Consider the following 23,598-nt stretch of genomic DNA (forward strand, 5'->3'; position numbering starts at 1 on the left):
TGTGTCTCTAATATCTCACACAGGCTTCCCTGGTGGCTCGGTGGTAAAGAACCAGCCTGCCAACGCAGGAGATGTGGAATTGACCCCTGGGCCAGGAAGATCCCCTGGGGAAGGAAATGGCAACTCACTCCAGTACTCTTGCCTGGGAAATCCCATGGACAGAGGAACCTGGTGGGCTATAGTCCATAGGTGTCATAAACAGGTGGACATGACCTGGTGACTAACTATACACACACACACACACACTCTCTCTCTCTCTCTCTCTCACATACTACTGTGAGTACTAGTTATTAATAGTTAGTATCTCCAAGGGAGGGCAGTGAGTAATGCCTCTGGGACTGAAAGAAAATTCTGATGTGAACACAGAGAAATAGGTGGGTATCTGGATTCACTAAGAGAGACAAAAAGAAGTGTGTAACACACACACACAGGCAGGCACACACACTACCTTAGGATCTCCAGGAGCAAAACAGCTGATGTAGTTGTTGATCTGCTTGAAGACAAAGCCTCTGTCCATGAAGGTGAAACATCTCTGTGGAGGAAACAACCCACAAGGGTAAGTATTCAGGCTGTCATGGAAAGTTGGTTTCAAATCAATGTTTACTGTGAATAAGTTTATCCTCTGGCATAAACATATTCACTGAGCACCTACTGTGTACGAGTCACTCTGCTAGAAAGAGCACATTTGGCCCCCGGTGGACGCCCTCCCCACTGGAGGCCCCCCCACCTTGATGAACACAGCCAGGCTGTGGTTGGCATTCTTGGATGCATCCGGGTTATCTCGGAACTTCTGCGTGATGTGAGGCATTAGCATAGTCACAACAGTTTCCACCGCGTGATGATAGGAGGCAGGGAATCTCTGGTTTCGCAACAGCTGAAAAGGGTTTAGAGCAAACACTGATTATTTTTTAAGTTGAACTGTTTTGGGGGGAAAAGAAATCTCATCTCTGAAAGGTACAGGCATTCAAATCAGCCAAAGTAAAATGCAGAGATTGCTTTAGAAAGCCCTGGCTTAGGGTTAAGCCTCAAGTATTCAAACTGAACACACACAGAATGGTGAATGTATGTCACTAGTTGAAACTGCTCAGAAGGAGTCCTCTTTAACTTTACATAATAATAATTTTCTCTGTCAGGAATGCATACCTAAGAAATTACACACACATCACTAAGTGATTAGCTACTACTTACCATGTGTCTTCTACATACTGGGCACTGTCCTAGATATTTTTATATAACCTTTTCATTAAATTCTTAAACACTCTCATTTTATAGAGAATCCGAGAGGTCAGGTAAATGTGTCTTCAGTCCACACAGCTAACAATAACAGAGACTCAAACCTGGATCTATTTATACGGTGAGTTCAAGGCCTGTGCGCTTTCTGCTCTGTGAAGCTGTACTGCCCCCTCTCCCACCCTTCTCCTGCTCCATAAGTGGAACAACTTACTGAGGACCTGGAATGGGAAGCGGGCTGTACTGGATGGTCCATGCATGCATATCATTCTAACCCCAGAGCAGGGGGTGTTTCCATCCCTATGTTACAGACGAGAGGAAACTGAAGCTTGAAAAGATTCAATAAAGAATACTAACTGACCTTTAATATCCTTCTTTCCCTTCTCCCTTTTAGTGGCAGAACACTAGGGTTTGACAGGGACACATGGCCTCCCAGCTAGAGGCTACATTTCCCAGCGTAACTTGTGGCAAGATAATGGTCATGTGACTCATTCTGGCCAATGGGCTATAAGAGGAAGTTATGTTGCCTTCCGAATCCTCCTCTTTGCCACTTCCTGGAATGTGGGGTGGTGGTGAGCCAGCTTCTCAACCATGCAGACAAGGATGCTACCTGGGCTGGATAATTGGATAGGAACGTGAGTCCCCAAATGACCTTGCAGGACAAGCTTCCCGCTGTTTGAGCTGCCTATGGCTCATAATTTTCAAAAAGAGAGAAATGAACCTATTGTCTTATCAATGCCACTATTATTTTGGCCTATTCTGGAGCAGCCAAACCAGCATCTTAATAGCAAATAAACAGTATTCTGTAAAACTAGAACCAGAGCCTAGGTATTCTGGTATGAGAGCATGCATTATTTTATGCTTTAAATACCAGAAACTATAGTGAAATTTTGGAACTCCAGCTTTACAATAATCTCAGTTCTCCCACCAATAATAAGAAAATCTTTGTAAATGTACACAAACTGAAGAATCCAGTGAGGGAAGGATCAAGTCATAAGAATTGGAAGTTTATCTACTTTCAAAAACAGAACAGTAAAATCTGAAATTCTGAAAGGATTTTGTTCCATTCTGGCAAACCAGTAACTCTAGATTCTGAGGTGTCAGTTCAGTTCAGTCGCTCAGTCGTGTCTGACTCTTTGTGACCTCATGAATCGCAGCACGCCAGGCCTCCCTGTCCATCACCATCTCCTAGAGTTTACTCAGACTCACGTCCATCAAGTCCGTGATGCCATCCAGCCATCTCATCCTCGGTCGTCCCCTTCTCCTCCTGTCCCCAATCCCTCCCAGCATCAGAATTTTTTCCAATGAGTCAACTCTTCACATGAGGTGGCCAAAGTACTAGAGCTTCAGCTTTAGCATCATTCCTTCCAAAGAAATCCCAGGGCTGATCTCCTTCAGAATGGACTGGTTGGATCTCCTTGCAGTCCAAGGGACTCTCAAGAGTCTTCTCCAACACCACAGTTCAAAAGCATCAATTCTTTGGCACTCAGCCTTCTTCACAGTCCAACTCTCACATCCATACACGACCACAGGAAAAACCACAGCCTTGACTAGACGGACCTTATTCGGCAAAGTAATGTCTCTGCTTTTGAATATACTATTTAGGTTGGTCATAACTTTTCTTCCAAGGAGTAGTAAGCGTCTTTTAATTTCATGGCTGCAGTCACCATCTGCAGTGATTTTGGAGCCCCCAAAAATAGAGTCTGACACTGTTTCTACTGTTTCCTCATCTACTTCCCATGAAGTGATGGGACCAGATGCCATGATCTTCATTTTCTGAATGTTGAGCTTTAAGCCAACTTTTTCACTCTCCTCTTTCACTTTCATCAAGAGGCTTTTTAGCTCCTCTTCACTTTCTGCCATAAGGGTGGTGTCATCTGCATATCTGAGGTTATTGATATTTCTCCTGGCAATCTTGATTCCAGCTTGTGTTTCTTCCAGTCCAGCGTTTCTCATGATGTACTCTGCATATAAGTTAAATAAGCAGGGTGACAATATACAGCCTTGACGTACTCCTTTTCCTATTTGGAACCAGTCTGTTGTTCCATGTCCACTTCTAACTGTTGCTTCCTGACCTGCATACAGATTTCTCAAGAGGCAGGTTAGGTGGTCTGGTATTCCCATCTCTTTCAGAATTTTCCACAGTTTACTGTGGTCCACACAGTCAAAGGCTTTGGCACAGTCAATAAAGCAGAAATAGATGTTTTTCTGGAACCTCTTCCTTTTTCCATGATCCAGCGGATGTTGGCAATTTGATCTCTGGTTCCTCTGCCTTTTCTAAAACCAGCTTGAACATCAGGGAGTTCATGGTTCATGTATTGCTGAAGCCTGGCTTGGAGAATTTTGAGCATTACTTTACTAGCATGTGAGATGAGTGCAATACTGTGGTAGGCTGAGCATTCTTTTGCATTGCCTTTCTTTGGAATTGGAATGAAAACTGACCTTTTCCAGTCCTGTGGCCACTGCTGAGTTTTCCAAACTTGCTGGCATATTGAGTGCAGCACTTTCACAGCATCATCTTTCAGGATTTGAAATAGCTCTATTGGAATTCCATCACCTCCACTAGCTTTGTTTGTAGTGATGCTTTCTAAGGCCCACTTGACTTCACACTCCAAGATGTCTGGCTCTAGATTAGTGATCACATCATCATGATTATCTGGGTCGTGAAGATCTTTTTTGTACAGTTCTTCCGTGTATTCTTGTCACCTCTTCTTAATATCTTCTGCTTCTGTTAGGTCCATACCATTTCTATCCTTTATCGTGCCCATCTTTGCATGAAATGTTCCCTTGGTATCTCTAATTTTCTTGAAGAGATCTCTAGTCTTTCCCATTCTGTTGTTTTCCTCGATTTCTTTGCATTGATTGCTGAAGAAGGCTTTCTTATCTCTTCTTGCTACTCTTTGGAACTCTGCATTCAGATGCTTATATCTTTCCTTTTCTTCTTTGCTTTTCGCCTCTCTTCTTTTTCACAGCTATTTGTAAGGCCTCCCCAGACAGCCACTTTGCTTTTTTGCATTTCTTTTCCATGGGGATGGTCTTGATCCCTGTCTCTGTACAAGGTCATGGACCTCATTCCATAGTTCATCAGGCACTCTATCTATCAGATCTAGGCCCTTAAATCTATTTCTCACTTCCACTGTATAATCATAAGGGATTTGATTTAGATCATACCTGAATGGTCTAGCGGTTTTAGCCTCCATCAACCATTAGCTATCAGGACTCAGGCATGGACAACTCTAACCACTAAGCATGACTGCCAGCTCCCAAGCCAGCCACTCCTAAAAAACAGGGTCTCCCAAGAAAAGCCTACCCAATGGCGCTGAGTTAACAGCTGCTTAAACCATGAAAAGTGGATGGAAAATTCTATAATGGAGGGATGGGGTGTACCACGCGTACCTATGAGTCAATACTACAACAACTAAAAGTGGGACAACAATTGGGCGTCCTATACCTCCTGATACGTAAGATACAGGAGTACCAACTAAGGTGTATCCTTGCCACATAGCAAATCAAACCTGAAAGGAGTTTAGCCTCTAGACATCACTACACAAGAAACAGACGGTACAGAGAATCATGTAATGTATTACTGCTAGCTTACAATCGGCCAAATCTAGAGTGTGGGAAAATCTGCAGGTCAGGTGGCCTACTTTCTTCAACAAATACACTGCATACAGAAACAAACAAATGGAAAAGGAACAGTGTGAGGGTCCAAGAGAACTTCAGGGCCACATCAACCCATGGCAATGTGTGGACTGTGTTTAGATCCTGATTCAGATCAATTGTAAAATGACATTTTCGAGACACCTGGGGGAAACTGAATACAGATGGGGTGTGAGATGATAATGAAATATTGCTAACTTTATTGAGTGTCATAATGGTGCAATGGTTATTCTTTAACGGCTTTACCCATTGGATATTATACACTATAGTTTTACAGAGGAAATGATAAAATATTGAGGAAATGTTCTTAAAATACTCTAGGTAAAAGAGAAGTATGGGGGTGGATACATAAAGCAAGAATGGCAGAGTGTTGATAACTGTTGAAGCCGAGTGGGTGAGAGGTGCATGAGATTCGTTAAACTACTCCCTTTCCTTTTAAAATTTTCTATAATAGATTTTTTTATTAAAAGGAAAGAAGTGTGGTGAAGAGTGGTGTATAATTAACATACCAACCAACCAACAATACTGCTCGGTGATTAGGAGGTGATAACTCAGTGCCTTGGAAAGGTGAGATGAAGCTCCCCCTTGTGACAAACAGCTATTGTCAAGAGTCCTAATTTGGCAACACAGCAATGAGGTAAGATGCACATGGAAGGGTGATAAAGACTGAGGTGATGAGACGATTTTATGGAGGGCACTATAAACTGAGGTGGAAGCACATGACCCAGGCTAATGAGCTGATGTCTAGGGCAGTAAGTATATGAGCGCTGGCTCAGGACAGGACCCTAAGATGGCGGGGGACTTCCTGGCCAAATGAAATGCTACCCCCTGACCATGTCCTGCTGTGGGATTTTCTGTCAGTGCTGCGGCAGCGTCCATGGTGGCCCAGCCCCTGCCATCTCTGCCTCCAACAGATGCTGCTGGTGAGAGGTCTGCCTGCCCACAGACTATTCAAACTCCAGGGGGAAGGCAGACTTGTTGGTATAAAAGTTTTCCAACCACTCTGGTAATGCACGCAATTTCACCTTGTTACCACCCTTCCTCTCCAGGGTCTCTATTAACTGTCCGCTGCTTGCCCGCGGAGCTCCCCCACAGTCTCATCGCTGTCTCTGAGCTAATCCTGTCTGCACTCTTCCCTCTACCCTCAGCCTGAGCCCGTACCTGGGCACGAGCTCCTTCCTCTGCCGGACCCTCATTCTCCTCCCACAAGGGAGGCGGCCTCCAAGGCCCAGGCGGAGCTCCAGCTCCAGCACCACACGAATGTCCTCTCGTGTTGGAGCTCACACAGACACCTTCACATGCTCTCCTCTAAATGTGTGTTCTCCTTCTCCAAGGACTCTGTCAACTACACGGTGGAGGCTGCACTCCCCACTCTGCCTACATCTCTCCTCAATGCTCTGCCTGGAGCACACACTGAAACACACCCTCGTGGACAGAAGCATGGCTGTTAACCATTCTACCATCACAGATGCACAAAGTTTCACACATCATTCAGGAGAAGTCCAGGCAGTCCACTCAGAACAGGAACCACACTGCCCTTCTTTCATTCTTCAAATGAATGCTCTTTTCTTGCTCAATTAAGACAGAAAATGGCTGAAAGCTAAACAACTGACACTTAAGGGAAGAGGTTCAGCCTGTCCCCAGCCAGGCTTCCAGCTTCCTGCAGGAGCACCTGTGGAATGCTAACAATTTGCTTGAGTCAACGCGGGAGGGAAGGAAACTCAAAATGAGTCTGCTGAAATTATAGCTGCTAAAACTAAACCACAGGGAAGAAAAACCTAAAGTACGCTGACCTTAGAAGCAGAGTGGAGCTGGGGGTTGGGAACTCTTCAGGAGGCCACAGTGAGGCCTGTTTTGCATTTTCCCCCCCAAAACTACTTATTATACATTCTAAGCACATCACCTATGGAACACTCAAGTCTGGAATGGTCACAGGTAATCAATCCAAACTTCGCAGGTCCATCTGTGGTGGTATGGAAACTGACTATTTCAGATGCTAGTTCAGAGAGAGGCTCTGATTCTCAGCTCTCCTCTGCAAAGGGGTCATAGTTTGATTGGCTGGGGATGGGAAGGTAGACACATGACATTGCCTCCACCTTCGGCACGACAGCATGCCGGTCTATCCCTCCCCATATATGTACGTCAGATGAAACAGCCTGGCCAGCACCAGGAGCGGAAAATGAAGACAGAGGCTCATCACACACTATGACCCCAAGTGCTGGTTTGTGGCAGACTTTCTTGGGAAGGGCACCTTCAAGGACACTGAAAGCACTGTCTAGCTCTTCTGTGAACTATGGCCCAGGTGCTCCTATGAGACAGGTGTGTGCCTGCTTACAGCAACTGAAGATGACTCACCAATGAGGAAAAATGTCAAGATCAGGATTATAAACACATTGGAGTATTTTGACAATCTTCAGCCTAAAAACACAAAAACTCTAAGGGGATTTGACCATGATTCTGGAAACCACCAATGGTGCAGAAACAGTGAATATGAACGTGTTCCCTAAATCCAGAGCACAGGGACTAAGGCATGCAACTCTACACATGTCAGACAAACATGAAAACAGCTGATGCAACCGTGTACAACTCATCACCTAAGACACGAGGCAAAGTGACTGCAGGCTTCAAAAAGCAGAAGAGAAGTTCCTTGGTCAAGGTGTGATTTAGCTAGTGCTTACCATGGGGAAAGGGAATTGGGAGGGGCAGTATAGAGCCAGGGAAAGAAGAGGCAAGAACTATTAGGTGTAAAATGAGCTGCAAGGATATATGGTACAACAAGGGGAATATGGCCAATGTTTTATAATAACTATAGATGGAATATAACCTTTAAAATTATGAATCACAATTACAATTAATTTATATAATATTGTAAAGCAACTCTACTTCAATTTTTAAGTCCTACAAAAATTAAAAACGAGTGGTTTCAGGGAAGGGCGGCATGATTTAGGGAAAGGGTGGTATCTTGGGTGACATGGAAGCAGAAGTCACGGGGGAGGGGAGTCCTTCTAAAAGTGACCAGTGTCGGACTCCCCCAAGTGATGAGCAGGTGTTCAGAATCCCTTTTTATAGTAAATTATGTTACAGTTAAGCATTCTCTTTTTGGATGCCTGTGTTTCTTTTCAAGCTGGAATGCTTTAAAATAAACTACCTCTAAAAACCTTCCGAATGCTGTTTTGAGACCAGGATATAATTAACTTACAGAAAAGGTTGTGCATGGCAGCACTTGAGTGGCCTGTGTAAAGCCCTAAAGGATAAACCAAATATTTATCCATGGAGCTAGAGAATTGGGCTATAGGCTGGGAACGGCAGGACACTGGTGAGGGACTGACTCTGACTTTGGCATGATTCTTGGTTTTGCGAGGCTGTGTGATCCTGGGCAAGGACCTAGATCTTCATGGGTCTAGACCTCCACCATGCGCCTCTGTGAAATAAGGGGGCAGCTACACAAGAAGATAGCTTTCTGGTCTCTACTGACCCCAAAATTCTGTGGTTTAATTTGGCATCTTGAAAAAAGAACACACACAATCCTTTATTAACTTTCTATCAAAGTTCTAGGCTAGATGACACTGATCCATGTGTGTTCAGTCATGTCTGACTCTTTGCAACTCCATGGACTGTAGCCCACCAGGCTCCTCTGTCCATGGGGTTTCCCAGGCAAGAATACTAGAGTGGGTTGCCATTTGCTCCTCCAGGGGATCTTCCTGATCCAGGGATCGAACCCATGTCTCTTGCCTCTCCTGCACTGGCAGGTGGATTCTTTACCACTAGCGCCACCTGATACTTGATTTTAAATACACTTCCCAGAAATGTTTCAGACGTGTTCCTCACCTCCTTGACCATAGCTCCCGTGGTCTACCTGCACATTTTCCCACCTCATCTCCATGAGGGCACGAACCACACTGCGTTTAACTGCATAACCTTTGAACCTCACATATAATAAGGGCTCAGCAGATACCTTCTGAACAAATTGGCTATTTAAAAAAATGTAATCAAGTCGCCAGTCTCTGAAGTGATCCCATTTAAAGACAAAAATAATGAAAATCCAGTAGGGCCTTGTTGTGAACTGAATTCTGTCCCTCTCACTGACTACCCCCCAGAAGCCCGATGTTGAAGTCCTAAGCCCACCTCAGAATGGGAGCGTTTTTGGAGATAGGGTCTTTGAAGAGGAAATTAGGATAAAATGAGGTCATCAAGATGAGCCTTAACCTTACAGGACACGCGAGGAGGATATTAGGATGCAGACAAGCAGGGAGAAGGTGCCCCCCGCCATAAACCAAGGAGAGACACCTCAGAGGAAATGAGCCCTACAGACACCTCGCTCTCAGACCTCTCCCCTCCAGAATCACAAAGAAATGAGTTTCTGCTGTTCAAGCCCCCGGAGTATTGTACTTGCGATGGCAGTCTCAGCAGACTAAGACTGGCCTAGAGCCTGTCTTGAATGGGAGATGACATCTTTAACAGAAAGGCAGTATAATATAACATGGTGAGGGTGTGTGTGTGTGTGCACGAACACGTGTGTGAGTGTGCCTAGTTAGCTGCATACTGCCAAGGAGACAATCTGCTAGATTTTTCCCTTGGCAGGCTGTGCTGGCGTGATCTAGACGGTGCGTTACTCTGCGGAAGGCAGGGCCCACCTCCATCTGGCATCTCCCTGTTCACTAAAATTGGACTTAAAAGGGGAAAAAAAAAAAAAGGAAACCTCCTCAGGCTCCAGCACTGGAGCTTTAGGTTCTGAACCACACCCTCCCACCTGACAAAGTCCACCAACCTGTCCCCAGGCTTGCTTTGCACCCAGATCCCTGGTCCAGGGGGCCTAGAGCTCAAGCCTCCCTCCCTTGGGCCCCTTATCCTTCCCACATTCATTGCGGGGGCTGCTGGGCTCCAAAACGGCTGCTCCCTGCTCAAGCACCCGCTGCGCCCAACCACATGCCCCGAGACTCTGCTTCTGCGGAGCTAAGATGCAGCAAGAATCCCATCACACAGCAATTCTGGGACCCAGAGAGTCTCAGAAGCAATTCTGCCCATGGCCACCTGGGTTTACTGCGTTGGAATTCTATAAATATGTATCTACACTGAGCCTCAGACAGCCAGTGGTGGTGTCAGTCCAGAGTCAGTTCATCTTGTGGCAGAGACCAACAGGAACCAGGGGACATCCTGGGACACAGAGAGTCACACAAATCTGGGACCCACAGGGAGGAGGTGTCCGGCAGGGATGGAGCTGTGTCTCTGAGTCCACTCATTGGCTACTGAGGCTGTGTGGTCATATTAGATTTTCCCATCCAAGTTCCTGAGAATACTGTACCATGTTCAAGACACTTAAATACCAGGTAATTACATTTTAAATGAATGCTTAAGCTGCTACTCCTATTTCCACAAATGTGAAGACTTCTAAGCTATTCAAAGGAAAAGACGTACTTCTGTTTGGACTTTTAATAACACAGTGCTCCATGAGTGTGGGCTCTGGAGCCGGACTGGTCACAAAGCCCCCTCCCTCCATGTGCCATAGCACAGCCCTGGGCACTCATGCACTCTGGTCTTAGCTTCTTCATGCATAAAACAAAGGGCGAGACTAGCACTTCTGCCTGTGGGGTTGTTGTAAAGCTAAAATGCCTTACTACTCAGAAAGCCCCTAGAGCAGTATCGGGACTGGTACCCAGAGAGCTTTAATAAGTGTTGGCTACAATGAAAGAGATGTCCCCCCACCGAGAACTGCCAGGTAAACCTTGAGAGGAAGTGGCATACCTTAACTTTGGAGTTTTCTATCAAATGCTGAGCCATGGATTTTATCAAAACTTCAAAGAAAAACCACGAATACTGAAAAAAAAAAAAAAAAAAGAATCCAGTAAGGAAAACAACAAATCAGAAGATGAGACGTTTACTCTCTTAGGAAGGTCACTGACACGAAACAAGTGTGACCTGAAAACACAGCTGAACCTCTTGACAAATGGTCGGACCCGAAGGGCACGGCAGATATGCACCTGCTTCCACGTGCCCAGCAGTAAACAGTGCTGTCCCACTGGGAAACTGGCACTTATACCTAACATGGCACAGCCAGCCACGATCTCACATGAGGCCTTTCCTCTCGGCTGACTCCCACCTGCGGATGCTTGCCTTTAACTCAGTGTCTGCCACTGGTCTGAATATGACTGTGATACTCTGAGTGCAGTAATGCCTTGCGGCTCTCTTTGGAGCACAAGCATAAACAGCAAAGTTGCTACTGAGGAGTTATCTCTGTTACCCACTTGGAGGAGCTGCTGACTGTCTCCAAAAGTACAAAGAGGGTGAAATGGATCAGGCCATGAAGTCTGAAGTTTCTTCCATCTGCCCACTGCAGAGCCACACTGGCCCTCCCGATGTACCTTGAGTAGTTTGTTGCTGGTGAGGAAGTCGGCAGAAGGCTTGAGAATCGTGGTCATGGATTTGGTCAGCTCTTCGTGCACTGTCTTGTATTCGGAAGCAATATATGGCTCGGCCTTATATGCATACTTTGAAGAAAGGGGAAAGGTACTTTAGTGCACTGGTTCTCCAAGATGGATTGAGGAGTTGGAGAGGCTCCCAAGGATGGAGACCAGGGACCAGGTACCACTGATGGGTGGGAGAGGAAGGTGTGGACACAGAAGGTGGGAAGGGTGGGTGTCATGTGACAGGAAGAGGGAGCCCAGGGTGTCTTCAGGGTACCCATCAAAACATGTGAACCATCTGACTCAGCTGGTGGGTCTTCCAGGACAGAACTCTACCTCCCCAAAACTGTAATCAACATGTCACATGACTGACATGCAGCAACTGATTCCTTGAAGCACCCCAACTTAGTTTAAATATAAACTAATACACAACTACAATTCAGAGGTGTTCAAGGCTAAACAGAACATATGTAACTATTCAGAACAGTAAAGGCCACTTTGTTCACTGAATATTGTATGTAAATGATGAACTTGTTGACATTTATCTAATGTAATCTCTTGCTTTCCTACATAGTCCAGTTTGATGGTGGCTAGAGCTAACCTTCCATCTTTAAACCTCTATATCATTTGGGTCACATTATTTGAAAAAAACCCTTAAAGAAAGAAATGTAGCTGAAAGGATGAAATTAAGGAAATAAATGAATGGCTGCCCCTCTTTGGACTTCCCCCTCATTCAAGTGCAAGTACTGGCTGCAGGAATAGGAGAGAAAGCAGAGGTGTTAAGTGTTATCCCAAATACATCTTCAAATAACTAGATTTAAGGAAAATAAAATAGGTCCTTAGAAGAAAAGTTGGAGAGCCACAGATTTGAATGACCGGGGCAGTTTAATTTACGTACCTTAACATATGACCTCAAGTGGCTCTCCAATCCTTCCTCATGGCACTGGGCAACCACATGAATAATGACCCTACACACCACAGGAATGAATAAAGCAATGAATAGTAATGTGGAAATGGAAACATTTCATTATTATCACAGCAGTAGTAGAACAATGATGATGCTATTGGCACCACAGGAAACAAGGAAACAAGGCATTGGATGGGGTCCCCACATATGGGATCGAAACAAGTTTCTTAAATATCATGTTCAACATGTACTGGCACCCCAGATATGTATGGCTGTGCTCCAGATGTGGACAGACTGAGAGGGAAGAAGGGTACCACCTTTCCACCTTGCTCACCGTGTCACGTTGACCGCAACCTCCTCCTGGGTTGCTCGGGTGAGGACGCGGAAAAGCTGGTTTAGGATGGTGGGCAAGAAGGTGATCATCACGTGACCCTCCATCGCATGCAGGCTCTACGGGTGTGGGATAGCAAGATCTGTGTTATCATTTTAAAAGTAAACTGACCCCAAGAAATTCCCACTCAGCTTCAAACACGGACGGAAGAAACTCGTTGAAACAAAAGGAGACAGTGGCAATCAGGCTACTGGACAAAGATGTCTGTGTCCGAAGCCTCAGAACCTGTGACTACGTTATATGGCAAAGGGGAATTAGGGCTGCTAGTCAGATTAGCTGGCCTTGAGACGGGAGACTCTGCTAGGTTATCCAGGAGGGCCCAAAGCAATCACGAGGGTCCTTAGAAGTCAAAGAGGGAGCAGGGGAGTGGTGGGGAAGGATGCATCAAGATGCAACATTGCTGGCTTTGAGATGTGGGAAGGGGCCGCAAGCCAAGGAATAAAGGAGCCTTTAGGAGCTGGAAAAGGGCGGGAAATAGATCAACCCCCGGAGCTTACAGAAAGGAACTCAGCCCTGTTAATAACGTCCTGGGTTTGGCCCAGTGAGACTCATGTCAGACTTCAGAGTTACAAGAAGTGCAAGAAAACAGATTTGTGTTGTTGAAAGCCACCAAAGTGAAAGTGAAGTTGCTAAAGCCACCAAGTCTGCAGTAATTTGTCAGAGCAGCAGTGGAGAATGAATAAAAGGTTCTTCTTCAAGTCTCATGGCTCCTATGATGTAGCTGAAAGGGGACTTGAAGCAGGGATTTCAGAATCCCCATTCCATTTCCCTTGGTCAAATGAAACCAATTCCACTTCTCACACTTCGTCTGTTTTGTCCCAATGCCTAGAACACATTTTTAGCTATTGCTCCCCTAGAATCACGTTCTGGGTGAGACTCCCCTGGGCCAACCCTCCTGCTCGCCCTAGGAGCCTCCTGCCTGCACAAAGCTAGGGCTGGTTACATGCGCTGTTGTTGTGTAGTCACTCAGTCATGTCCGATTCTTTGCAATCCCATGGGCTGCAGTACACCAGCTTTCCCTGTCCTTAACCGTCTTCCAGGGTTTGCTCAAGCTCCTGTCCACTGAGTTGGGGATGTCATCCAACCATCTCATCCTCTGTCATCCCCTTCTCCTCCTGCCCTCAGGAGTTTATGTGCATTATTTCTGTTGTGTTTTCCCCCCACCTAGAACACATTTACCAAGGTTACGTTGTCCCCTACAATGAACTAGAAGTTACTTCACGGTGGGACTGAAGGCACTGTCTTTTAAGTTCCTGTGACTGCTCTGTGTGCAGTGAGCACTCATAGAAAAAGCCTACAAGTGGCTGGTTTTCTATGTGGAATCACATGTTTTAGGCCGGCCTGAGAAAAGTATATGTGCGGCTGGATGAAGACTGCAGTCATACCATTTCTGAGTCTACTCCTTGCCACTATCTAAAACCCTAGAGACGATATCACTGTGAGAACATCTAGTGAAGAGCAGCCTTATAAGGTTTCCAGGGATGGGAACAACACTCACCACCAAACAGAAAAAAGGGAGTTACTAAGAAAGACATCTGATACCTTAAGGTATTTTACGAGTTCACTTCCTAAGGCCTGGGCTCCAGATTCGGTTTTCTGACAGTACTGGAAAAAATTGTGTAAGTGCTGATCCTGCGGAGATAAAAGAAGAAAGGAAAATGAAAGCCTATTAACATATCTGGTGTGGATACAGAGGTATTTGCTTCTGCAGAATGCGTGTTTTATTCAGACTATGAAACATCATATAAAAATAAAATTAAAAAAAGAAAAGACTTCAGAGAGCCTCCAACAAAAGTAGAAAATTTATTATGAGAACTGTTACTTGTACTATCCATTTATATCATTACATGAGAGCACCGTATATGTACTTTCTTTCTTTACAAAAGGACTTACAGAGTGAAAATATATCTATGTAACATATCAATTACAATTTTATTCTGCCAATAAAATCCTGCAAATTCATTCACAAAGCCGTCACTGCTAATTTTAATGGAACAGCATGTACCTGAGTGTACACTGTGGAAACCAGATGAGTTGAAACTTTGAGCAGAGGCTTGCTTCCATCTACCCATTTAATTTCTGGACCATAATGCTGCAAAAATATGGAGGGAAAAAAAAATCCCAACAGATTAGTGACCTTGGCTTCAAACAGCATCTTCAGTTGAGTGTACTGATGAAGTACTGAATGCCAGACAGCTTCACTGACTTGTTATTTACGCCTGGCTCATGGTAGGCATGTAACCATGCCCACTTTCTTCTTCCAAGTACATGCTCTTCTTAATAGATTGTCTAAGCTATCTTTTCTATACAGTTGCAGCTCTACAAATTATTGTCCATCTGAGAGGGAAAGGTTCCAATTCTACCAATCACTTGATCAAACTTGAACTCAGGATTCTGAAAGTGATGGCATAAGGTACTAGATAAAATAAATAGGATAGTAAGTATTCCTAGCACCTGAAAACAGTTGGTTATGTTTGTGCTTGTTTTTATTTCTGAAACCTCCTCTTTTCTCATTCTCAGACTAGGAATAATAACTGAATAATAACAATCACAACAACTGAATATTATTATGATTTTACCCTTATTTTTGAGTATTTTAACTATCTGTCCATAACATTGGCCCAAATTTGGTGCTATTTAAATGCAGAGATATTAAAAGCCATTCACAATGAAATGGACCAGATCTTAACTAAGTATGTTATAAAACTCAAGTCAATAAAATTTAAGATGGCTAAAAAGCATATAAAACCAACAAACCAATTGGAGAAATCTGAGAAGACTCAGGCTTTCATGAATCAGAAATGTATCAGAAAGGGCTACGAAGTGGATAAGGGATTTGCTTACTAGACTTACAATAAGCTGGAATACAATTTCTAATCATTTGCATGGCTGTAAAAACATATCTTTATTGAGCATGGCTAATTTGCAGAGACAAACTCCCATCTCATCATCAAGTTTCCATTTCCTGCTGAAGCAGTGCCAGTTCAGGGCTTATAAAATGCCCAAACTATAATTCTAGATTATGGTAACTATTACGAGCACTGCCTAGCGAAAGTGGCCTAGTGAAAGTCACTTAGTCGTGTCTGACTCTTTGCAACTCCTTTGGCTGTAGCCTTCCAGTCTCCTTTGTCCATGGAATTCTCCAGGCAAGAATACTGGAGTGGGTTCCTTTCTTCAGGGGATCTTCCCAATCCAGGGATCGAACCCAGGTCTCCCACATTGCAGGTTGATTCTTTACCATCTGAGTCACCAGGGAAGCCTTCCAATGGGCTAAGTTTACTTGTAAAATGAATAACTAAAACCAAAATATTGGGACTGGCAAAAATATTGCATGCTTTTGGAAGGAACTGGGGTAAACTGATCTTAAAGTCCCATACCCTGCCCATCCCATGTTCCTGGAAGCCTAGGTAGCCAGACGGGAGATTGGCTGAGACAGGGATGTGCTGCTCGCTAGTCACCACCCTTCCATCCTTCAGGAGAGGAAGCCAAGAATATCCAACTGTTGAAACAAAGAACAACAACAACAACAAAAATCACTGGAAGTATAGGAAAACGGATGAAGATAGCCACGTTACTAAATTGCCTGATCGTTAAGAACTAATTCCAATCTGACTAAGAAATTGAGACGACTCAGAAAAGAGCCTCTGCAGAAAAGACTCATAATGCATGTTGGCCCCCACAGTATGAGAAGTCTAAAACTATCTCCTATAAAATGTACACATGTGAGCCAGGCATGCTACCTTCTCTAACGTCATCTAAACACTCCTTCAGTGAAAGTACTCAAATTTAGAATAAAAACAAAATTTAAGAACCTAATGCACAAGCTGTGAACAATCAAAGGGATGATGACATTCAAACCTTGTGTTTCAACAACGTCCTTCTTCTTCGTGCTCCCTTTATTTGAATTATCGCAGCTGACATGGAAGAATGTGAACAGCAAGTGGTGCTTTTCATGTAGCTGGGTGGGCAATTCTATTTTAATCTGCAGGGAAGACAAAAATAACAATCTTTCTTATATTCCAAAACAACAGGTCACCCGTGCACAAACGTGCATTTGGTCTCCAAACTGATTTAACGCCTGCAGTTAAAGAGATCTGAGACTGCTGAAGAAATGGATCCTTAACACACTGTTATGGTCTAACTGTTTGTGTCCACCCTACAAATTCATAAATTGAAATTCTAGCTCCAAAGGTGATGGTATTAGTAAGTGGGGCCTTTGGGGGCGATTAGGTCATGAGGGTGGAGCCCTTATGAATGGGATTAATGCTCTTGTAAGCAATGGCACCCACTCCACTACTCTTGCCTGGAAAATCCCATGGACGGAGGAACCTGGACGGTTGCAATCCATGGGGTCGCTGAGGGTCGGACACGACTTCATTTTCACTTTCACACATTGGAGAAGGAAATGGCAACCCACTACAGTGTTCTTGCCTGGAGAATCCCAGGGACGGGGGAGCCTGGTGGGTTGCCATCTCTGGGGTTGCACAGAGTCGGACACGACTGAAGCGACTTAGCAGCAGCAGCAGCAAGAGATTCTATAGTGCTCTCCAGTCCTTCCTGCCATGTGAGGACACAATTGAGAAGTCTGTGCCCTGGGAGGTGGCCCTCACCCAACCATGCTGGCTGGCACCCTGATCCTAGACTTCCAGCCTCCAGGACCATGAGCAATTAATATCTGCTCTTTACAAGCCACCCAGTTCGAGGTACTTTGTTACAGTAGCATGAATGGACTAAATTCATTGTCCCAAAACAGGAAAGTTGGCATTTCAACTCTAGAAAGAACTGGAAAACACATGAGAGATGCCATTTTGTTGCCACAGCCAAGCCATAATGAAAAACCAGGTTTGACTATTTAAAAGCAGGATTCACATAGTAGTTTGAGTGAACTACATTATAATTCTACATGTGTGTGTGTTAATCACTCAGTCGTGTCTGACTCTTTGTGACCTCATGGACTGTAGCCTGCCAGTCTTCCCTGTCCATGGAATTCTACAGGCAAGAATACTAGAGCGGGTTGCCATTTCCTTCTCCAGGATATCTTCCCAGGCCAGGGATCGAACTTGGGTCTCCTTCATTGCAGGCAGATTCTTTACCATCTGAGCCACCAGCGAAGTGTATAATTCTACATAAGGAAATCCCCAAATAAGGAAGATTCTCAGGTCCAACAGATGTTTAACTATATTTAGGTATGAAGAGAAATAGGTGAGAATATTAATTGTGGTAGTGATACAGGAAGAATTTTGACTTTTTCTTTTCTGCATTATCTGTACTTTCCAACTTATTTTTTTTTTAATAAATGTGTTGCTCTTATAATTAGAAAAATTAAGTAAACCAAATATTTCAACATTTAGTTCTAGCACTGTAATTTCAGTTTTATATGCAGCTTCTCTTGATTTTTGCTTTGCTAAGCAAAGAAATTAAGAGTTTTCCTCAAAGCTGGTTAAACTAGGTTTTCCTTTGAAAACCTCACTTACCTCATCATAAAATTCTGGGTTTTGGTGATGGTGTAAAACCGCAGCAAAGGCGCTTTCTGTGAATAGCGGCCCGCCAGGTCTGCCGTAAATGCACTAAAATGAGAATTAGCAAAGGGAGATACCAGAATTCAATCAATAGAGCAAGAAATTAAACTCAGATGTGTCGTAAAGAAAGCAGCATTCCTATAGCATAAATGAAGCCCTCTTTGATGGATTTCTCCTGCTTAGAAGACTCCAGGCCCACAAGCCCCCTTACTCCCCTCGCTCACCTCCCAGCCCTCCCCTATCCCTACTCCACTCCATGGACAGCAACAGCTCACTGCTGACTTTCACCTCCATGCCTTTGCTGACACAATCCCTCAGTCTGAAGAACCTTCCCTTCCATGTACAACAAGCAAACTCTCACGCATCCTTCAAGAAATGATTCATTCCTTTCCTGTGTCCTTTTGGCAATTTTTTATACTAATCATTCAGCTTTATCCAAAAAACCATTTCAGTATCTTCTATGTGTCAGGAGCTTTTCCTCCATGACTGCCTTTCCCACTAAACTATGAATTTCTTGAGGACAAAAACTGTATTATATTCTTCACATATTATCTCCTTCCCTTTGGGGAAAGTCACTTCCACATAGTTAGAGTGAAGAATTTGGGTTCTGGAGCCAGACTGCCTGGGTTTGAACACCAGTTCCACTAATGTATGGTCCTGAACAATTCATTTAAATTCTGAGCATTAGTCCCATCATGCAAAAAGAAAAAAAAAGCAGATAATAATGGTTCCTAACTCTAAAGACTGTTAGGAGCATTAAAGGAATCTAATATCTATAAGGCTGTCCAAGCAGAGCCTGGAATATAGTAAACACTCAATAAACATCACCAATAACCTACTACTGTTATTATTACAACTAGAATCAACATTTTCAAGCAAGGAACACGATGTTTACTGAACTGAATACGCATAAGAAAACCCCATCCCTAAAGAGTGCTACAAAACAGAAATTGCCAATTAAGAGCAAGCACTCAGTTATTCCTGTTCTGTAAGGTTCAGTGTATGTGGCTATAGTCCGTGACGGCACATATCTTGTGTTTGTGTCAACTAAAATGTGCTAAGTCCCTTTAGCTGTGCAGTATCAGGAACTGCATTTTTAAAATGGAAAAACGTGGACGCATAAAGTACCAACCTTCAGAGGCTTTGAGTCTTCCTCATCTGAATCTTTGAATTCAATGCAAATAGCAATATTTCTGGCCTGCGGCAACAGTTACATAAAAAAGAGAATTTAAAAAAAGATTAAAGTATGCAAATATTTATGAAAGAACATGAGAAGCCAAAAACCTAAGAAAGTTTGGTATCGAAAAGAAAACTTGGGATTCCTTGGTGTCCAGTGGTTAAAACCTGCCTGCCAATGCAGTGGACGCAGGTTCGGTCCCTAGTTGGGAAAGAGGCCGCATGCTGAGAAGCAACCAAGCGTGTGCACAACTCGAGAAAGCCCTTGAGCAGCAATGCAGACCCCGAGCGGCCAAAAATACACAAACAAACAAATAAAACAAACTTTAAAAAAATTAAATAAAAACTCAATTCTGCCACTCACCTTGGCAAAAGACTTTTGACTGTCATATTTCAAGGACTTAGGATAAACATAAAGGTGATTGTTGTAGATGGTGTAAGGTTGAGTGTGTTTAGGGATGCAGGGTACAAATTCCTCCACCTCAAACGTAATCGGCATTTTAGTACAGGTTTCAAATTGCTTTGTAGGAATGTACGATGAGTTGACATAATCTAAAAAAATAAAAAAATTAAAAACAAACAAACTGAAGTAAAAACCAAACAAAAGCTGGTCTGTTTATTACACAGAACGTACACTTACTAGGAAAGTCTGAGGAAACGTTATCAATTGTAATGTCTAGATTGCCCAAAATCACAGGGAGTTTAGCCATCTTCTCAGGTCTACAAATAAGAGAAAAGTCAAACAAGTTAGTTAGCTCTGAATTGTAGAGCAGCACTTCCTAGAGAAATATAATGCAAGCCATGAAAATAATTTTAAACTTCATAGAAGCTACACTTAAAAAGAGTAAAAAGAAACAGATGAAATTAGTTTTTAAAATATTTTATTTAACCTAATAATATATTAAAACTATTATCTCAATATGCAACGAGTATAAAAAGTACATTCTAGTTCTTTGAAATAAGATGTGTATTTTATACTTCGAGCTCATCTCAGCAGGACCTATATTTCAAGTACTAGGCAGTCACAGGTGCCTAGTGGCTACTGTGCTGGGTACCAGGAGCCCAGATAAGAATATTGCCAAAATGTTACAGTGGAGGTTTTCCTGAACCACTCCATTCTCAACATACATTCTTGGCTCAAATAGAATCAAGAAAGTTCAGGAACCATCTGAGGCTCCACTGTCTAGTGAAGTGCTGGATATGAAGAAGGTGCTGAGTGAATTGTCTGGTGTCTGTATTTGGTCTGACTCCATCCAATACAGGGGTGTCCTCCGTGACAGTCCTGACAAGCATGCCCTCAGCCCTTCCTAGTGACAAGGAAACCTTCAACATAGTCATTTTGACACCCAGATTGCTCTTCCTTACAGCCTGGTAAAATTCACCTGGCTGAAGCTTTCAATCATCAAGGAGCCTAATTAAATTTCTCTAACACTTTTAAAATCATTAATAGACAGCTACCACACCTTCTTGAAGTCCTTGCTTCTCAGTTCTTTTGGGTCTTCCTCCAATGCCATTTCTCTCCCCTATATACACCCCATTTATATCATGGTTCCCAGAACTGTATCAGTAAGGTCCAGCAGGGCCTGAACAGGTTGGGTAGAGCAGCTGCCTGGTTTGAACAATATACCTTTCTACTGATGCAGCCAAAATTCTACTACTTTTACAGTCACACCACTCCAGTGAGGCACATTAAATATACAGTCACCTAAAATCCCTATATCTTTTTTATATGCTTTACTATCTGTTATATCTCTCTACCCTGTCTTTATATAATTATGTTTTTAGAAATCAAAACAGGATTTGATTTTTGTCCCAATGAAACTTTACCTTTTTATGACTGAGTCATTTGTAATTGATCAAGACCCTCCTAAATCCAGATTCTAACATCCAATGTATTATATATTCCTAATACATATGTCACGAAGACATTTATCAGCACTTTACATTCTCATAAAAGTCTTTCATGAAGATACTGCACAGACTATTGCCAAGAAGCAGCTCCTTCTCAAACCCCTATAAGCCCATCGCCAGACTGAGACTAGCTGTCCGTCACCCCTCCTCTGATCTGGTTACTCCAGCACTGAACAATTTCTCACACTTCTCTGACTTCTTGGTCATCTTAGAATATATGCTTTACATTCTTCTGTCGAACCAGCTTAGTAGACTCAATTGAAAAAGGAGACGCAGAAATATGGTTAGGACGACTAGTTCCCAGAACACAGGATGCTGCCTCCTGGTTCTTCAGAAGCCACCTGTTTAATAACGTCTTTGAGATCACTGGCAAGAAGCATCACAGCTCAGTGGCTCACAGATTCAGCATTTGGTTGAATTGTTCCCAGTTTTGAAAAGTTCCCAACTCCTGTTTTTAAGCTTCCTCAGACATCATCACTGTTGTCTTGAGCAGTCTCAAACCTGGATGTCCCTAATGGTTCCAAATTCTTGCTCCCACATAACTACAGCCTATGATGAACATCGTCATCTTTGCCCCTCACCAGCCCCAACTAACGGAATCACTTTCTCTCAAGGTTCCTCTCATTTCCACCGGCCTTTTGTCAACATCTGTAAACCTCGTGCAGAAACTAACAGCATTATCACCTAAACTACCCAATATGGTAGCATTTTAAAAAAGATCTGCATTTTAAAGAAAATGTTCTATTTTTATACTTTGCTTTCAGATCCCCCGCAGAAATAAGAGACACAATCATGAGCAAATCAAACAAATATAAAATACCGCATCCCTTTTCTTAGACGGATGCTTCTTAGAGCACACGTCAGCAATACCATCTCTCTGACAGGATTACCTTCTGACTAAATCTTGGACTCTCTCTGATAATCACCACAAGGGGGAGGGGCAACATGGCTCATGAGCTTTGACAGCTATTTTCTAAACACTAGGGCAGCTTCAGAACATGTTTCTCGTCTACTGCTAAACGACATTTGAGATAATCACGGGAGCAGGAACAATAGCTTTGGATCCAAGCTGGGGTCCAAGCTACTGACATGTGATTATTTTTTGTTTAAAAAAAAAAAAGAGGAAAGAAAATAAAGCGACATTAAGGTTAAAAAACAAATGAAAAAAGAATTCTCTACTTCGCTAACTCAAGTGTGACAAACACTCAAAGACACAGTGGCATTTCTTCAGATTCTTAATGAAAAAGGACAGAAGCCTCCCTCTTGGCACTGCATCTTCCGCGCTTGAGAGCACTGGGTCCCTATTTCCGGGTTTCTGAGTCTCTCGCTGGCCTTCTAGACCACACTCTCCCCAGGAAACCCTTCCTACGGGAGGCCTGCTGCACAGGGAGAACAACCCAGGGCTCAGAGCCAGTGGAGGCCTGTGATCTTAGCTGCTTGGCCTCAGGCTCTCTGCTCATTCCACGTTTTCATTGATGGCCCTGCAAACTCCACCCTCCAAGCACCACCCAGGAAGCCAGACTGTGAGCCGAAACTACCCCCAAACGCGGTCACTTTGGGTGGGGTACCGGGTTCAAGCTAACCAGCCAAGGGAGTGACTTCTGACACAGGGCTGCCAACCCCCATCTCATATAGTAACTTCTGTTTCTCTGGTGTAGAAGAAACAGGCAAGGCCTTGAGACTCACTTCCGAAAGTCTGCAAGTAACTTGAGCATGTCTTCATTGGATAGCTTATTGCTGTCTTGCTTGTAGAGAGCAGAAAACCTGGCGCTTTTGTCAAGGTTTCCAGATGCATCCTTAAACAACGTCCTGAAATAGCAGAATGACATGTCTAAGCTGAGTTTCCAAGTGACCAAAATAAATCCACAGCTGGACTCTGGTTTCTAAGTGAAGACTAATTGTCATTCCACTGGCTATGGCCAGCAGAAATCTCATTATCGAAAGACGAGGAAGGTATTTATGAGGATGAACACAGCTAACTCAATTTACATAGAAAATATTTCCAGCAAATGGCCTGCGCTTAGGAAATAACACACACAGCCAAATGCTTACGACTCAAAATACAGAGGGTCTGTGGGCCTCACTGACCAGGCTGCCACCCCCTTCCAGCTGGAGCCTGGAGCCCCAGCTCTGCCACACACACGCTTGTCCATCCTGCCAGGGCTGACAGCACCCTTCTCCCGCCAGCACTGCCTTTCTCTGCATCTCTAATAAATGATGTTTCAGATATGCAGCTTGCTTGGTTTTCAGTTTTACAGATTTAAATCTTCTGCTTCTGGACAACAAACAGAATGAGTCAGTCAGTCAGTCTGTCTGTCTCTCCATATAGCTGTATCTATATAAAAGGTATAAAAGATGTTCTCCTCCAGACTCCTGGACACAGCAGGGGAAGGAGAGGGTGGG

General features: G+C 43.7%; 1 protein-coding gene and 1 long non-coding RNA gene across 27 annotated transcripts in view; one reads left to right on the forward strand and one right to left on the reverse strand.

The window, feature by feature from the left end:
- The window catches only part of LOC121820462 (uncharacterized), a 37,638-nt gene extending 29,586 nt beyond the window's left edge, over positions 1–8,052 (forward strand). For 2 of the 3 annotated variants that reach the window (XR_009595288.1, XR_006061006.2), the window contains exon 3: positions 24–8,052. This is a non-coding gene — a long non-coding RNA (uncharacterized LOC121820462). The remainder of the gene's footprint in view (positions 1–23) is intronic. The other variant, XR_006061004.2, reaches the window with a different exon arrangement.
- The window catches only part of DOCK9 (dedicator of cytokinesis 9), a 288,486-nt gene that overhangs the window by 74,837 nt on the left and 190,051 nt on the right, over positions 1–23,598 (reverse strand). For all 24 annotated transcript variants that reach the window (XM_027973748.3, XM_060394649.1, XM_060394644.1 and 21 more), the window contains exons 15-29: positions 22,882–23,004; positions 19,925–20,004; positions 19,649–19,836; positions 19,241–19,306; positions 18,064–18,156; positions 16,448–16,571; positions 15,967–16,088; positions 14,595–14,681; positions 14,132–14,221; positions 12,533–12,648; positions 12,190–12,259; positions 11,250–11,375; positions 10,633–10,704; positions 728–874; positions 449–532 (exon numbers count right to left, since the gene is read on the reverse strand). In XM_027973748.3, the coding sequence (XP_027829549.2) occupies positions 449–532; positions 728–874; positions 10,633–10,704; positions 11,250–11,375; positions 12,190–12,259; positions 12,533–12,648; positions 14,132–14,221; positions 14,595–14,681; positions 15,967–16,088; positions 16,448–16,571; positions 18,064–18,156; positions 19,241–19,306; positions 19,649–19,836; positions 19,925–20,004; positions 22,882–23,004 (1,588 nt within the window). The remainder of the gene's footprint in view (positions 1–448; positions 533–727; positions 875–10,632; positions 10,705–11,249; positions 11,376–12,189; positions 12,260–12,532; positions 12,649–14,131; positions 14,222–14,594; positions 14,682–15,966; positions 16,089–16,447; positions 16,572–18,063; positions 18,157–19,240; positions 19,307–19,648; positions 19,837–19,924; positions 20,005–22,881; positions 23,005–23,598) is intronic.

This window comes from Ovis aries, chromosome 10, assembly GCF_016772045.2.
Source record: "Ovis aries strain OAR_USU_Benz2616 breed Rambouillet chromosome 10, ARS-UI_Ramb_v3.0, whole genome shotgun sequence".
Classification (NCBI taxonomy): domain Eukaryota; kingdom Metazoa; phylum Chordata; class Mammalia; order Artiodactyla; family Bovidae; genus Ovis; species Ovis aries.